Source organism: Diceros bicornis, chromosome 14, assembly GCF_020826845.1.
Source record: "Diceros bicornis minor isolate mBicDic1 chromosome 14, mDicBic1.mat.cur, whole genome shotgun sequence".
Lineage (NCBI taxonomy): Eukaryota > Metazoa > Chordata > Mammalia > Perissodactyla > Rhinocerotidae > Diceros > Diceros bicornis.
This window is the reverse complement of record NC_080753.1, coordinates 22,136,939-22,153,462: the sequence shown is the minus strand read 5'-3', so window position 1 is coordinate 22,153,462 and position 16,524 is coordinate 22,136,939. Positions and strand designations below refer to the sequence as shown.

The window sequence follows — 16,524 nt, the reverse complement described above, 5'->3', positions numbered from 1 at the left end:
ATTCTATCAGCTAGAATTTTTGCTATTTTTATGTCTGATGATATTACCTTACAGAAGAGGAATAGGGCCATGTCTCCCATTGGGCAGGGACAGGCTGAGGGGTCTGACTAAGGGGATGGAGAGCTTTGAACGAGGGAGTTATAAATTGTTTAAGAAGGAAGACATATTAAGCCAAGTCAGCTGCCTCAAATACTACTTTTAAAAGCCTTCATAAACAATGCCTAGACAATCAAAACAAAGTAATTAGCTTGGTAATTTAGACACTGAGTTCTCTATTGGCTTGGCATTGGGGCCCAGATCATTCTGATTTCATGAGTCCTCTCCAAAGGAATCCAGAAATTAAAAGATCAGTTAATAATATTAACAATAAATCCCATCTCCTTCCCTGACAACAAGCTTGCTGAGGTACCTGTTTATCAGTTGGACCTTGGCTGGGGACTCAAGAGGTGGATGTGAAAAAGTAGTCTCTAGCCCAGGGGGTGAAGAGCCCCAGCTGCAGTGGGGTTCTGGTCTTTCATTTGTTGCTAACATTTGGGCCTAAAAGCAACGGTGGGGAGCCCAAGGTAGGTAAATGTAGGTGGTGGTTGATGGGAAAGTGTAGTCTGTACATGTCACCCTTTTTGTACCTCTCTTCACACCCTGCTTTCCCAAGGTGTGGCTCTATACCTTGCCCCACTGCCTAGGTCTCCATTTGCCACTTTGGTGGAATAGTCCTATGGAAGGGTAAATAAAGAGACATCTGGTGAAGACTGAATAAAGTGGAATGGATGGACCCCATTCTGTAAGACCTCAAAGGGGGATTAATTATCTTAGAATCCTAGACTTTTAGAGCAAAGAGGATCTCAGACTCTTTTCTTCACAGATAAATCTGAGGCCAAGAAGGGACACGACTGCAGTGAAATAATACAGCTAGTGTCACTATTGTTTGTCTTCCCAAGCTCCCCTGCATATATGGTGAGGACTCAATAAATGTCAGCTATGTGGAAGGGCTCAGGAAAGGCAAAAATACAGTAGTTTCCCTTATCTGCGGTTTTGCTTTCTGCTGTTTCAGTTACCGGTGGTGGTCAGTTGCAAAGCAAATGAATCTGTCCTCAGGTCAGTAGTAGCCTGACGCTACTTTACAATGCCCACCTCATTCCCCTCACTTCCTCCTGTCATGTAGGCATTGTATCATCTCAAATCATCATAAAAAGTGTGAGTACAGTACAGTTAGATATTTTGAGAGCGAGATACCACCCATTTACATAATTTTTTTACAGTATATTGTTATGATTGTTCTATTTTATTAGTTTTTTGTTAATCTCTGTAATTTATTATTTATTTATTTTTTTTGTGAGGATGATCAGCCCTGAGCTAACATCTGCCAATCCTCCTCATTTTGCCGAGGAAGACCGGCCCTGAGCTAACATTGGTGCTCATCTTCCTCCACTTTATATGGGACACCGCCACAGCATGGCCTGAGAAGCGGTGCGACCCCGGGATCCCAACCAGCCAACCCCAGGCCCCCACAGCCGAACGCATGCCCTTAACCGCTTGCGCCAATAGGCCAGCTCCTCTGTGTGTAATTTATAAAACTTTATCCTAGGTATGTATGTATATGAAAAATCATAGTATATCTAGGATTCGGTACTATCCGTGGTTTCAGGCATCCACTGGGGGTCTCAAGGATAAGGGAGTTGGAAGCTCCAACCCCTCGCTGTAGCCTGTCTCTGTTGGGGAAATCGCCCTGTTGCCGTGACAACTGAACATATCCGGTCTCCAACTCCGGAAAGGAAGAGAGCGGGAACTAGTATATGTATGCCCAGACTTTTTGGAAAGGCTCCGTGAGGAGAGGGGCTGGCCAGACGACCCGAGAGGGCTGGGCCAGAGGCGGTCAGGTGGCTGGAATCCTGCTCCCTGTCTGGCGGAAGGGCGGAGCTTTGGGTTTCCATGGAGCCGGCTTCTCCTAGCAACCTGGCGGGCGTTGAGCAGAGCCGCCGGGGCGATGGACGCTGAGAGCCTTCTGCTGTCTCTGGAGCTGGCGTCCGGCAGTGGGCAGGGCCTCAGTCCGGACCGTCGGGCCTCACTGCTTACTTCCCTGATGCTGGTTAAGCGCGACTACCGCTACGATCGGGTCCTCTTCTGGGGCCGCATCCTCGGCCTCGTCGCCGATTACTACATCGCTCAGGGCCTGAGCGAGGACCAGCTCGCACCGCGCAAGACACTCTACAGGTGGAGGCGGCGCCCAGGGGCCGAGGCCGCAGCGGGATGCTGAAGGGAGGGTCGGGGGGGCCGGGAGGGGCGGCGCCTACGGGGTGGAAGACGCGGGTTGACAGGGTCCGAGGAGGAGGGAATGGGGAGGGGCCTGAGAGGCGCGGCCCGGGACCGAACGAGCAGGTTGAGGATTAAGCGGGACCCGAGTACAGAGCTAGCCTGAGGGGGCGGGGAAATGGTGGGCGGGGTCCAAGAGGGCGGGGCCCTGGGAGGCCACGCTCCAGGCGTAGGGGGCGGGGTGCAAGAGAAATTTAGAGGCCGGTGGGTTTATAATAGAGGCACAGTCAGGAACACAGGCGGAGCAAGGTGAAAGTTCCTGGAGAATGGAGACCTGGAGTAGAAGCCAGGCGCAAGCCAGAGCCCGGCCTGGCATTCTGAAGAGCTCACGTTGGAGAAGGGTCAGAGAAGCCCCTGGGGGTGGTGCGGTGCTGTTTGGAAGCGGGTCCAGAAGCATCTTCGATGGAGTTGTTGGCTGTTGGCTCACAGCAGGAGGCGCTTTAGGAAGCAGTGAACGAGCGCGGAAAGAGAGAGAAGGGATGTAGAACTGGAGGAAATTCCCTGGACAGTACCATACAGGACCATCCTGCTTCTTTTTGACTACCCCCAGCGACGACGGGGAGCTCAGCATCTTACAAAGCAGTCCCTTCGGGCCACAGGGAGATGGAAACTTCATTTATCTATCCATGCATCAATCCAACATTGGTTGGATGCATCCTGTGCTAGACTTTGCTTACAAAGATGTTGCTAAGACTCACCCCTGTCTCCAAGTTATTCACATCTTGAGGAGGGAGACGGATGCGTAACCCAGTAATTACAGCAATAATGTGTTAAAACTAGAACAGAGTTGTATACAAAGGGAGACCAAAGCGGGGCATTCTTCTAGCGAGGAATTAAATAAGATTACTAAGGAAGTAACTTCGTTGAGATCTGAACGATGATCAGGAGTTCTCCAGGAAGATGTGAAGGAAAGGCATGCCAATTAGAGGGAACAGTTATGCAAACTTGTTGGCTGGAGCTGGTTTGGGGTGTTTGGGAGAACAGCAGTGGCAGCCTCGTGTGTTACTAGAACTGGATGGAGAAGCCAAGGGGTTTGAACTTTGTCTGCAGGCTGTGGGGAGCCATTGAGGAGCTTTAAGCAAGAAAAGCCTGCTCAGATCTGAGTGGGCAGGATGGCCTGGAAGTGGGTGAGCATTTAGGAGTCTCTTGCAGTGTCCAGACGAGGGGGACTGGAAGGAAGAGGTAGCTGAGGGAATGGAGGGGAGAGGATAGGTTGGAAAGATTTAAGTGATAGAACTGGCAGGACTTGTGACTGATTGAATGGGGGAAAGGTGAGGAAGAGGTCAAAGTTGACCTCTTCTTCCAGCTTAGGCAGCTGGGTGGGTGCTGGCACCACTCACTGGGAGAGGATTCGGGGAACAGGACTAGGGAAGACCTAGTGAATCTGGCATGAGGTGCCTGTGGGGCAGGGTGATAAGGAGGCATATTCAAGTACAGATCTGTAGTCCAGAAGAAACATTTAGACTGAAGATAGTGATTTGGGACTCATTTTATTTTTTTCCCATAAGTTTTTGTTTCTTCAGCACCTGCTATGTGCCAGGCATTGATCTAGGTGCCAGGAATTCAATGGTAAATGAGACAACGCCCTTGTCTTCATGAAGCTTACATTGTAGTATGTGTGTAAGGGGAGGGGAGACAGACAATAAATAAACACGCTCATGTATTACATGCCAGCTGGTGCTAAGTGCCAAGGGGGAGAGAGAACACAGGATGGGGCCCTATTTGGTGGTCAGGGATGGCCTCTCTGATAAGGTAACCATTGAGAAGAGACCAGAGGCAACTGAGAGAATGAGCTATATATTTATCGGAGAAAAGAGAATTCCAGGCAAGTGCAAAGGCCCTGAGGCAGACATGTGCTTAGGGTGTTTGTGAAGCCCCAGAGAGGCTAGTGTGGCTAGAGAGGAATGAGTGAGGGGGAGCATTGTAGGACATGGGGTCAGAGAGGTAAGGGACCGGACACAATCACGCAGGGCTTCATGGGGCATTGGAAATAGTTGGTTTAATGGGAAGTCATTGGAAGTTTCTGCACAGAGACATGATCTGGCTTAGGTTTTAACAGTTGGGTGGGAACTAGACTGAAAAGGGAGCAGGTCTGGAAGTGGGGAGACCGGTTAGGAGGCTATTGCAATATCTAGGCAAGAGTAGATGATAGCTTGGACCAGGGAGGAAGCAGTGGAGGTGGATGGATTCTGGACACTGACTAGGCAGTAGCTGGGGCTCTGTGAGTGAGTGGCTGAGTCAGGTGGGTGAGACTGCAGAGAGAAAAGAGGGGGTGAGGATAGATCCCTGCAAATACTTAGGACACTGGAGGAGGGAGAGGGAGGTGTCACAGGAAATAGAAATGGAAATGCATCTGTTGGCTTTTAGGTCCCATGGATGACTTTCTCCTAAGCAGTCTCTTGGGTGGTGGGGGCAGAATCACGTGCAGTGGGCAAAGAGTGAAAGCAAGGGGGAGGAAGGGCTCCCATAGGGCAAATTATTGTTCTGAGGTTGTTGTTCAGAGTTCGGGAAGACAAGGGAGGGACAGGAAAAGGTCATTTTCTGGAGAGGCATAGATTTGAGGGCTATTGTTTTAGAAAGCTGAAAAGTTTTTATGTTGAGAAGGAGCCAGTGGAGAATGAAGGGTGAAAAGATGAGCAGAGACTGGGCTGGGGACACAGGCCCTGAGTGGATTAGAGAGGAGTGGGAGGACATCCTCTCCTGGCAGGAAGTGAGAAAGAAGGGACCAGGCTGGCGAGTGCTCCTGGAGACCTCAGAGGAGGGGAGGTCCTTGATCCTGGGTTGGGCTTTCTTGAGAAACGGGGGGGGGGGGGGGGGGGGGGGGGGGGGGGGGGGGGGGGGGGCTGTGCTGCTGGCTCAGTAGGCAGGCTGAGCACGAATCTGGGGCCCACCAAAGCAGAGACACCTGCAAATAAGGAAACTTCAGCTTCCAGAAACTCATCTGGAATCTCACAGTATAGAAATCTAGGAAGAAGCTCTTGGGATTTCGGCATATGTGAAGCTTTTGTGACCTTTTTAAAAAATAAAATTGAGGGACCTGCCCGGTGGCATAGCGCTTAAGTGCGCGCGCTCCGCTTCAGCAGCCTGGGGTTTGCAGGTTCGGATCCCAGGTGCACACTGACGCACTGCTTGTCAGGCCATGCTGTAGTGGCATCCCATATAAAGTAGAGGAAGATGGGCACGGATGTTAGCCCAGGGCGAATCTTCCTCAGCAAAAAGAGGAGGATTGGCATCGGATGTTAGCTCAGGGCTGATCTTCCTCACAAAAATAAAAAAAATAGAATTGAATTTGCGTCACATATGGGGGTGGGGTGCACTAAGGGCACTTGGGGCTTCTAAGGGGAAAACTATGCAGCTTTTCTTGGGCCTCACCCCTTGGGAGAAGGGGCGGTGGTGGGACCTGAGGGCGAGGGGGAGCTGGAATCCGGGGTGATGCGGGTGTTGTTGGCAGCCTGAACTGCATGGAGTGGAGCCTCCTGCCCCCTGCCACAGAGGAGATGGCGATGCAGACGTCTGTGGTGAAGGGCCGCTTCATGGGGGACCCCTCGCATGAGTATGAGCACACCCAGCTGCAGAAGGTGCACGAGGGCGAAAAGGTCTTTGAGGAAGAAGTGGTGGTGAGTGAAGGAGGGCCTGAAGGAAGAGGGCCTGGGCCAGCCCTAGCCCAGTAGAAACTCTGGTGGCAACAACATAACACACAGCTCCAGAGCCACAGGGTGGAGGGTGGATGGGCAGCTCTTGCGGGAGCCTGGCTCTGGGGCAGGGGCTGGGAAAAGGGGTCTGTGCTGTGCTCTAGGGTAAGGGAATGTGCACAGGCTCTTATATGTTTGTATCAATTTTTATCTTACTAGATAATACATCCACACGGTTCAAAATTCGAAGGTACAAAAAGGAATATAGTAAAGTTTGCCTCCCAGCCCTGTCCACCAGTCATCCAGGCCCTCTTTCTGGGGCACATGAATGTAATCTTTTTGCGTGTGTGTTGTGTCCAAATCTTGCTACTCAAAGCGCAGTCTGGATTAGAAGCATCACCATGCCCTGGGAGTTAGAAATGCAGAATAATCGGTAACATCAGGATCTGCATTTTAACACATTCCCAGGGGATTCGCATACACATTCTAGTGTGAGAAGCTCTGCTTCCAGAGACGTTTGATGCGAATACAAGCTCAGCAAATACCTTACCTCTACATACAGTCATGTGTTGGTTCACAATGGGAATACGTTTTGAAAAATGTGTCGTTAGGCAATTTCGTCATTGTGCAAACATCATAGAATGTACCTACACAAACCTAGATGGTGTAGCTTACCACATATCTAAGCTAATGGTACTAATCTTATGGGACCACCATCGTGTATGCTGTTCATCACTGACCGAAACGTTATGCGGCGCATGACTGTAGTCTCTTTTTATCTTAAAAAAACTAAAACAAATGGCAGCACGTTATGCACACAGTTCTGCACCTTGTTTTTTTCACCTAACAATACATTTTGGAGATCTTTCTTTCTCAGTACCTTAAAGAGCCTCCCATTCTTTTTACCGTTGTGTGAATGTACCATAATTTAACCAGTGTCTTATTCATGGAAATGTAGGTTTTCACGTTTTAGTTCTGACAAGCAGGGCCATGATGAATGACCTTGTACAGACGTCATTTCCAATGTGTGGAGTCTATCTGAAGGATCAATTCCTAGAAATGGAATTGCTAGGTCAAAAATAAAGAGCCCAAGTTTTGAAACTAGACAAACTCAGAATTCAAAGTCCAGCCTCTGCACTCGAGCCTGGGTGATGCAAAAAGTCTGGCTCCAGGTCTGTGATGCCTCAGCTGCAACCCCTGCCCTTCCCACCTGACAAACTTAACTTTCCCTCAGTTTTATTTTCTGTAAAATTGGGATAATTATATTTACTTAGCAGGCTTGTGCAGATTAAATGAGGTGACATATTTAAGGCCCCTGGCCTGGGCACTTATTAAGTATTAGTTTCCATCTCCTCCTTTGCAGACAATTCTGGTAGGCAGCCCATGGAAAATAGGTGGCCGAGTGACTCTAGGGACTCCTGGTGACATGTTTTCCCTGTCACATGCGGCTTTTTCCTAAACATCTTTGTGAAGTCCTTTAGTTTAGGGTTGCCCTTCATATGGATGGTAACCAAATTTCATCTGTGTAGAGATATTATAATATGCGGTGATGCTTGAGAAATAGTATTAAGTCAAAGAGCAGGATATGAAACTACATAAAATTTTGCTTTACATATATACATAGAAAAAAAGAATGGAAGGAAGTATATGTTATCAGTGACTATCTTTAGGAGGTGGGATTATGAGTGGTTTTGATTTTCTTAGGTATGTGTAAAATATTTCTATATTACCAAATATTCTACAGTAAGCATGATTGCTTTTGTATTTTAAAAAGGCAAAATAAGCAGCACTTAAATATGATGATAGGATGGTATGTTTCTGGAAGGGTACATAAGAAACTGTTAACAGTGGTTGCCCCAAGTGAGGGCAATTGGGGCACCAGGGATGGGGTGAGAGAGACTGCTTTTTTTTTTGGAGTTTTAAATATTGCACTACCAGTATGTATTACCAATTTAAAAAAGAAAGAAAGATGGGGCTGGCCTGGTGGCGTAGTGGTGAAGTTCACGAGCTCCACTTTGGTGGCCCGGGGTTCACAGGTTTGGATCCTAGTTGTGGACTGACGCACCACTCATCAAGCCATGCTGTGGCGGTGTCCCACATACAAAAATGGAGGAAGATGGGCACAGATGTTAGCTCAGAGCCAATCTTCCTCAGCAAAAAGAGGAAGATTGGCAATAGATGTTAGCTCAGGGCCAATTTTCCTCACCAGAAAAAAAAATAAATAAATAAATAAAAGAGAAAGAAAGAAAGAAAATCTTGATGGGAAAGACAGGGAGGGCTCGCTTAGCCAGTGATTTTCCATGGACCTGGCATCTACACTGTGGTGACCCACGTCAGATGGTCATGCCCTTGGACCAGGGGTGAGTGGGCACAGTGCCCTGACAGGATGGCTCATCTCCTGTCTTCTCAGGTCCAGATCAAGGAAGAGACCCGCTTGGTGTCCATCATTGACCAGATTGACAAGGCTGTGGCTGTCATTCCCCGAGGCGCCCTCTTTAAGACTCCTTTTGGACCCATCCATGTCAATCGGACCTTTGAAGGTGAGTTCTCTGGGGCCTCTCTCAAGGGCAGGAGGGCGTCTCTTCCCAAGCATAGTCAGACACATGTCTAGGAGTCCAGGGAAACCTGCCCACTTCCTCAGAGAAGGAATAGTTGTGGCCACATCACTTGGGAGGATGGCCCAATGGCCTGGCATGGGTGGTTGGCAAGGGCTACCTGGTCACTGGACAGTGACTCTTTTCTGCCTGAGGGTGGGAGAGCATTTGGCTATCTGGGGCCCAGGGCTTTGCATGGGTCCCTGCCTCTTCCCACCTTCCTCCTCTTTGGTTCCTCCTCATTGCAGGATCTGGGCCAAGTTTGGGCTGAGGGAACATTACTGCCTTTTCTCCCTTCAGTTCTCTGTGGTCCCCTCCATGTGGTCCCCATGTACAGAGAAAGGGGGCTGTGGGGTTTGGCGCTGACCATCCCTTCCTACCTGCTGTCTCTTTTTAGGACTGTCCTTGTCCGAAGCCAAGAAGCTCAGTTCCTACTTCCACTTCAGGGAGCCTGTTGAGCTGAAGAACAAGACCTTGCTTGAGAAGGCCGACCTGGACCCCTCCCTGGACTTCTTGGACTCCTTGGAGCATGACATCCCCAAAGGTAACAGTCTATTACTTCGAGGACACTGGATTTGCCCCTAAGTCAGAGCAGTGGGCCATGCCTCCTGCCACTCTTCTCTGAGAGTGGAACCAAGGGCCTGGGTGGGCATTGGTGGTTCACTGTAGGCCCTTGAGGGTGGGGCTTCCCCAGGGCCCAGTACAGGGCTCAGGTCATAGCAAAGAGTTGGTAAATGTGTGTGGACAAAAGGAAGGATTGTCTTCCATATGCTTCCACAGACAGGAAGTCTCTCAGTGTCTCTTTTGATTTTCCTATCAATCATGGATGGAGGCAGGTTGGGAATCTTCCCCCAAACATCTCTGAAAACACCCCTGAAGATACTAGCCGTACATATGTCTCAACTGTTAGTTTTGGGGTTAGATCCAGTGCTTGGCACACAGCTGGTGCTCAGTGAGTGGGTGCTGATTGACTGACTAGCTAACCACTTGCTAAGGAAATGAGTTCTGTCCATTTGCATCCTGCTATGTGTGTGGTACTTTTTAATCTTAAAACGTATAGCTTCAGAGGCTTTCCTGTACTTCAGGGCCCAGGTACACACCCAGGCACACACCCAGCACTTGGTGGTGGGGTCACAGAGACCCCATTTCCTTCCCCTGAGCCTCGCCAGTACAGAAGAGCGTGTCCTGGGAAGAGGCTCTTGCTTGGATGCTGTACCCAGGACAGGTGCCAGGCTCTGGGAAATTGGGGGCCAGACCCAAGGCACTGACTCAGTGCCCCTGCTTCTTTCCCGCCCCACGCAAACATGTTCTGTGAACTGGAGGGGTCTGTTGTTGATGATGACAGTGACAATGATAATGATAATAACAACTCATAAAAGCAATGACACTGCTTATTGTGTGCCAGGCACTGTACTCAGCCCTCTCCCTGCCTTATTTCATCTTAATCTTCACAGCCAACCTATGAGGTAGACACGATTATCATCCCCATTTTACAGATGAAGAAATAGAGGTTCAGAGAGTTAAACCCAAGGACACAGTAAGTGTTCGAGTGCTAGACTCCAGGGCTCTGGCATGAACTGTGGTGTCAAGTAGATGGTGTTTCCTTTTAAGTGGCAGTGAGAACAGCAGGACAACAGTCACCCCAACCCCTAGGGGAATACTTCTGAGGAGCAACGAGCCACTCTGTCGGACTGGAACTCAGAAGGGAGTGGGATGGCAGGGGTGGTTCAAGTCCAGGGCTCTGGAATTAGATAGCCTGGGTTGGAATCAACCACTTACTAGCTGCGTGACCTTGGGTAAGTCCCTCAATTTCCTTGTGCCTCAATTTCCTCATTTCTAAAAGGAGAAGAATATTTTCCACCTCACTGGGTTATTATGAGAATTAAATGAGTTAACATGTACAAAATGCTCATAACGGTGCCTAACACATAGTAAGGACTCAAATAAAGATTAATAAGGCCTTAAAGGTGGGTTGGGCTGGCCTGGGAGGGCCTAGAAGGCCAAGGGGTAGGAGGCCTAGACCAAGGCAGTAGGCACACCTGGTGGCTTGTGAGCAGGTCTGTGATAACAAGGCAGTGGTGCACGGATGGATGGGGAAAGGGCAAGCCAGGGATCTGGAGGCCACTTCAGGGCTACTGCAGTGCCCCAGGGGCCAGATGATGGGTCCTGAGTGGGTCAGCGCTGCCAGCAAGGAATGGCTACTCTGGCCTCCACCACAAGGGGGAGCCCAAGTCAAGCCTCCTTGAGCATAGAAAGGGGCTCCTGGACCCGTGGGGAGATAAAGAAGGTTTATAGGGGCTGGGGCATTTCTCATCCATCAGGCACACTTTCCAGACTCCTATTATCTCCTCCAACGCTGTGCTCCCAGCCTGGCCAGGAGCCGGAGGGGGCTGCACATCCCCGGTTGATAAATGGAGCCAGCAACCCTGTGGTGGTGGGACCCAGCGCCAGGGGCTCAGTGGTGGGCTGAGAAAAGTCTTCTTAATGTCCCTAATCTGGGGGCAGCAGCCCTGCCTCCCTGATTCAGGGTGTGGCTGGAAAGCTCTGCTGGGTGCTGACTTCCGAGCCTTCTCACACCCAGCTGGATGCTCCAGGGCGGGCGGAGGAGGCCCTCCCTCCACAGTGCTGCGTGATTAGGAGGGCTCACACAAGAGCACCTTCTCCCCCTTAGAGCCTTGTCCTCTGTGCAGTGCAAGGGGCGAGGAGGGTGCTAGACCAAAGCCGGGCCTAGATGGGGTGTGGGGACCCAGCGAAGTCTTCCTAAAGGAACCCTATCCACCCTGTCTGCTCTGCCATTTGGAATAAGGGGACACAAGAGGCAGCTGTCTCTCCTGCAGCAGAGTAAGTTATGGAGCTTTGGGGGTCTTCCTAAAGGATGCTGGGGCCACAGTGATGTGTCCAGTTGGCAAGTGAATTCATCAGGCCCCTGGGAGGAACAGGATCTGGGCCTGGGAGGTGGGTGAGTTGCAGTGGCCTGAGGCCCAGACATCTTGCCCTACTGGTGGGCCTCAGGGCTGAAGGACTCACTGACGTTCAGCATCCCAGTCCACCCCTGCATGTTGCTTTGTCCTCAGTGCTGGAGCCTTGGGAGCTGAGGGCTTCTGGTACCTCCTGGGCATGTGGGCCTGAGGGGAGGGATGCTCCTGGCCTGACCCTGGGAAACCTTACAGCTTCTGGGCCTCCAGCTCCCTTCCTCCCAGATCCATCACCAGAAAGCCTCCAGGAAGTCCGGCCCAGCTTTTTCTCACGATGGCTTGGCAGGGGCCGTGGTGTGAGGGTGGAAGTGTGGATGGTCGGGGGAGAGCAGACACTCTGATTTTGCTTCCAGACTCCCTTCCTCATCTGCCAGTCAAAGAGCAGAAGGAGCTGCTGGGAGGCTGCCCTGCTAGGCAGACAGCAGCCGGAATGGGCTGGGCTGCTAAGAGAGGCCAAAATCCTTGGGACACCAGCACTGGCTGGAGAGATGGAATTTGGCAGCTATTTTCTGCCGAGGTAGGATCATTGTTTCCTTTCTGGGTCTGAGGCAGTTGTTCAGGGGGACTTCATGTCACCTATGAGCAGGTATGGTTTAGGTTGGCCCTGTCCCTGGGACTCCTGCTCTCTGTGCCCATGGAGGTGGGCCAGTTGCTCGGCAGTTTGACCCTGGGCCAGCCTTGGCTGAGGAGAGGATAGGGAGGGATATTGCCTGGGCCACTCATGCCCTTCTAAGCTGTCCTGTCGTGTCCTGCGGTCTGCTGAGTTTTTGGGAGTGGGTAGCTTTGGCGGCAGAGCCATAGTCCTGGTGGGCGCAGGGCAACAGCTAAGAGTTCTCTGAGCTTGGGCTGCAGCCAGGTGAGACATATGGAGCACCAGGTCAGGAGGCCAGATTTCTAGGTAGTACTCTGCCATTCAATGCTCCTTAACCTTTCACTCCATCAGCAAATAGCCACTGAGCAGCCACTATGTGCCAGGCACTGGGGATGCCGTTGTGAACAAGACAGATGCTGTCCTTGCCTCACAGAGACCTGGGAAGATCAAATGAGACAGAGGATGGGAAGTAGAAATGTGAAATAGAAGCTGCCTCAAAAACAAAGTCAGTGGTGTCCTGGGAAGCAGAGAGGGGCAGGCAGAGCTGAGACGGAAGCAGAGCGCAAGGGGCAGAGGGCAGAGCTCCTGTCCTTGCTCCGCCTCGGGCTGGAGCTGGCAAACCTCAGGAACTGCCAGGCACAGGGCCTCTGGGGTTCCAGCACAAGCAAGCTCTCAGCAGCAATGCCCAGTTCAGGCAGCAGAGGGCAGCAAGGGGCCTCCCTGCCTAGAAACCAGCCTTTAAAAGGTGGTGGTCGTGGTGGCTGGGGAGGGGATGGGGGACGGAGAAGACAGGAGCATTGGAGAGTGGTGGGAACAAGGGGCCCAGGATCTTGTCGGTGTGTGCAGGTGGCTCCTCCCACCCAGTTCCTTGGAAGCCTGGCTGACAGGTGCTCAGCCTTCTGGACCTGGGCCTGGCCTGGTCCAGACAGGCCATCAATTAGACAGGGCACTCTTCTGCCTCTCGCCCCACCCCGCCAGACTCTACGTGGTTTGACCCTACCTTGTCGTTCTGGTGTGTGTGGGGAGAGTGGCCGCTCTGAGAAGGTACCCATGCCATTTCTGTGGTGTGACAAGTTATGTGGTGCCAGTCTGAGAAGAGGGTTTAAGCTATCTGCTGCCACTGGACAGCCCTGATCCCCAGCCTGGCCCACTCTCCCCCTCAAACTTAATATAAGAACTTTGTTGACTTTCTTCCTGGAGGGCAGGGGAATGTAATTATGATAAGCATACCCTAGCCTGAGGTTTCCACACTAGCAAGGTGGGTGAGACCCCAAGGGCCCAGGAAACCCAGGAGGACTTCCTACTGATTGCAGGAGGCCCCATTCCTGATTTACCAGCTTGTTCCCCACCACATCTTCAAACAACAGAGCTTGTGGAGAAGACTGGCTGCCAGGGGGCAGGAGGGGAGGTTTGGGGAGACTTGGGGGAGACCAGGGGCTGTGAACTGAAACACAAGGGCCGCAGGAGGCTGCTTCCCCTGGAGTCCTAGAGGCGGCAGCAGCAGCTGGCTGGGCCCAAGCCTTTCTAGCAGTTGCAGTAAGACAAGTGGGTGAAGGTGACAGCAAGTGCCTGGCTTCTCAGGTAGATGCTACGTGACTCCTGGCACGTTGGGAGTCTGTGTGTTTCCTGGGCGACCAGCTGAGCCAGGGACAAGGAGAGGACAGGAGTGTGACAGGAATGCAAGGGAGGGAGGGAGGGAGGCAGTGTTGTTGGCTGGCGTGCCCCTCACATGCCGCTTCTATACTCTGCCAGCACTCTTAGGCCTGCTTGGCACTGCCCCCTGCCCTGGTGGGGTCACTGCATTTCTCTAGCATCCTTGACAGTTTCTCCTTGCTCTCTAGGGCTGGGCGAGGGGGAAGCCCCTGCTGAGCCTGGGCATCCTCATCCACTGGAGGCAAGAGGTGGCCAAACCCTAGGTGGGCAGCTGGTATGAGGGGTCAGGACCCAGCCCTTGCCCAGGGGTGTGCCAAGGTGCTGGCGACAGTGACGTGATGAGAGTGGTCTAGTTGGGGCACTCCAGGACTCCATTTGGCCCAGGCAGGCTGCAAGCTGCCCTCTCCGGGTGGGCAGAGAGGAGTGAGGCAGAGCCTGACCTTTCTTAGTTCAAAGAGGCTGTGTGGCCAAGGGCAGGGAGGGACTGTCTCCAGATGATCCTCTGGGCACTGGTGGGGGTGACTAAGGGGGTCTAGGGAATGTCCCTTCCTGGGGTCTGTGCTTCTGGCTAAAGGCTGAATGCAGCCAACTGGGAACACTTAGTTCTGTTACGTCCCACTCCCATTACCCCTAAGCAATGTTTTCTGGAATGAGTGACTAGGAAAGTGACAGGCTAGGGCCTCTAGAACTCTGAGGGCCTCGGGTACCCAGAGAGACAAGTTGTAGGAGCCAGGGGAAATACTCCCCCCTTCTCTGGCCAGGAAAGGCACCCCCTCTTAGGTAGTGCCCCAGCCAGAGCTCTGGTAACCCAGGGACACTCTTCTTTCCTCTTGATGCTGTCTGGCTGGCACTGTGTGGGCCTGGGGGAGTGGAACCAAGCCCACACTGGCTTCCACTTCATCATCTCATGCATGGGTGGTGGCACTTGCAGGCCACTGCAGAGTGCTGAGATGGGCTCCAAGCCAGCCTCTCTGTAAGCGGCCAGGGCCAGCTGACCTACATGCACCCGGAAAGCTCTGGCTTTGACCTGGGCAGGTGACAGACCCTGAACAGGGTTGAGCTGCCAACAGGGCCAGGGGTTCCTGGCCGTCACATCTCTTGGATGCAGGGTGGCCCCCGGTGGGTGGGACTGAGCTGTGAGGCTGCTGGGTGTGGAGTGACCAGGGTGGGCCACGGTTGGAGGCGGCCTGTGGGAAGCTGGGGCAGTGGGAGCCAAGCAGCCGGGCTGAGCTGGCAGCCGATGAAGGCCTCAGCGAAGCTCAGTGCATCACAGGCTGGTCCAACACCAAAACCTTCAAAGCATTTGCCTTTCTGGCGGGGCCTGGAACAGAGCTGCGGCTGGGCCAGGGAGAGGCCTCAGCGCGCAGGGGAATAGAAGCTCCAGATCTGCATCCAGAGGCGATTTTCCCAGGCTCCTTCCTCCCACACAGCAGCTCCCTCCCTCGGTTCTGGAGCTGGATCAGGCCCTTCCCACCAAGTCCTCAAGGCTGCACAACTCAGCCCCAGGCTGGGTTGCTCGTCTAGGGAGCAAAATCCGGGACAGACAAAGGCTCGTTAGCTGCACTCAAGTCCCCTCCAGCCAAGACGGCTCCCAGTCTACCAGCTGCCAGAGAGGGCTATTGAGCTGGGAAACCTGAAACGGCCAAACTTCCATGTGAGCCCCTGGTCAGGTCTACTCCCTATCAGAGCAGAGGCTTCTGGGACTGGGGAAGAGAGAACAAAATGGCAAGCAGGGGCAAATGGCACTAGGACTGAAGGTCACTGGTGACTACCCCTGGTTTAGGGCACGGGAGCCTGGAGTCTCCCCTAGTCTGGCCCCAACTCCCCTCTGCCTGTGGATTCAGCTTCCTCCCCCACTCAACCTTTAACTAGATTTGCTGACAGGAACAAAACGGACTGGTTTGAGTTTCACCTCTTTTCATTTCCTTTGCCCTCCCTCTGGAAGTGGTTTTAATGAGCAGTGAAATGGCTAAGAGGCAATCAGGAGGAGTAAAGCACAGGGATAATTAAATTGTCTTCCCTTTTCCCAGTGGAACCTTAGCACCCAGGCCTGGTTGCCCAAGGAGCTGGGGGCCTCTGCACACCCAGCAGAGCTCCAGCTCCAGAGCACCCAGGCCTTGCCTCCTGCCCGCCTCCTCCCAGGGTCCTGGAGCATCCAGATGGAGAGGGGCAACGCCCTGGTGGTCCTGCGCAGTCTGCTCTGGCCAGGCCTTACCTTCTACCACGCTCCCCGCACCAAGAACTGTGGCTACATCTACGTGGGCACCGGTGAGAAGAACATAGACTTGCCCTTCATGCTGTAGGAGAGGGCCAGCCAGGGATTGCTTTGTAGAGTCTAAACATTATTTTCATAAATTTCAGTCAATTTGGTCTGTTCTGTCCTGCTGCTTCCCCTCATCTCCACCTCCATCTGGTATCCAGGTTCTGAGGAAAGGACCACTGAGCTGGAAGAGCCAGCTCTAAAGCAAGTGGCAGAGGGTTGGAATGTGCTAATGAGAGAGATGATGGTGGGTGGAAATGGCAGCGGGAGAAGGTGACAGCCAGAAGCCCTTTGAGGAAGGCACCCTCTTGGACTCAGATAAGAGCTGCATGTAGGCCAGGCAGCCCAACTCACCTCCTTGCAGCCCCCCAGGCTGAAGAGCTAACAGCTATCAATAAAGAGAATGGGAACCTGTTTGGCCCATGAACTCCCTCCAGTTGCATTCATATAGCCCATCACAAGAGCTCAGCAACTGGCTGGAAATGGGCTCAAGGCACCCCCCACCCCT

At 52.4% G+C, this 16,524-nt stretch overlaps 1 protein-coding gene across 1 annotated transcript; it reads left to right on the top strand.

Moving 5' to 3' along the window:
* Window positions 1-6: 6 nt before the first annotated feature.
* On the top strand, window positions 7-16,523 carry RSPH9 (radial spoke head component 9). Its single transcript, XM_058554293.1, has 5 exons — window positions 7-2,211; window positions 5,762-5,927; window positions 8,353-8,482; window positions 8,934-9,080; window positions 15,899-16,523. The coding sequence occupies exons 1-5, from the start codon at window positions 1,985-1,987 to the stop codon at window positions 16,057-16,059; spliced, it is 831 nt and encodes a 276-aa protein (XP_058410276.1). The 5' UTR covers window positions 7-1,984; the 3' UTR covers window positions 16,060-16,523.
* Window position 16,524: the final 1 nt, after the last annotated feature.

Bases quoted from the DNA above. Each gene is read 5' to 3' on its own strand.
- RSPH9 (XM_058554293.1), top strand. From the start codon at position 1,985: ATGGACGCTGAGAGCCTTCTGCTGTCTCTGGAGCTGGCGTCCGGCAGT. The intron at 5,928-8,352 runs GTGAGTGAAGGA...CTGTCTTCTCAG, and splicing joins TCTTTGAGGAAGAAGTGGTG to GTCCAGATCAAGGAAGAGAC. The intron at 8,483-8,933 runs GTGAGTTCTCTG...GTCTCTTTTTAG, and splicing joins TGTCAATCGGACCTTTGAAG to GACTGTCCTTGTCCGAAGCC.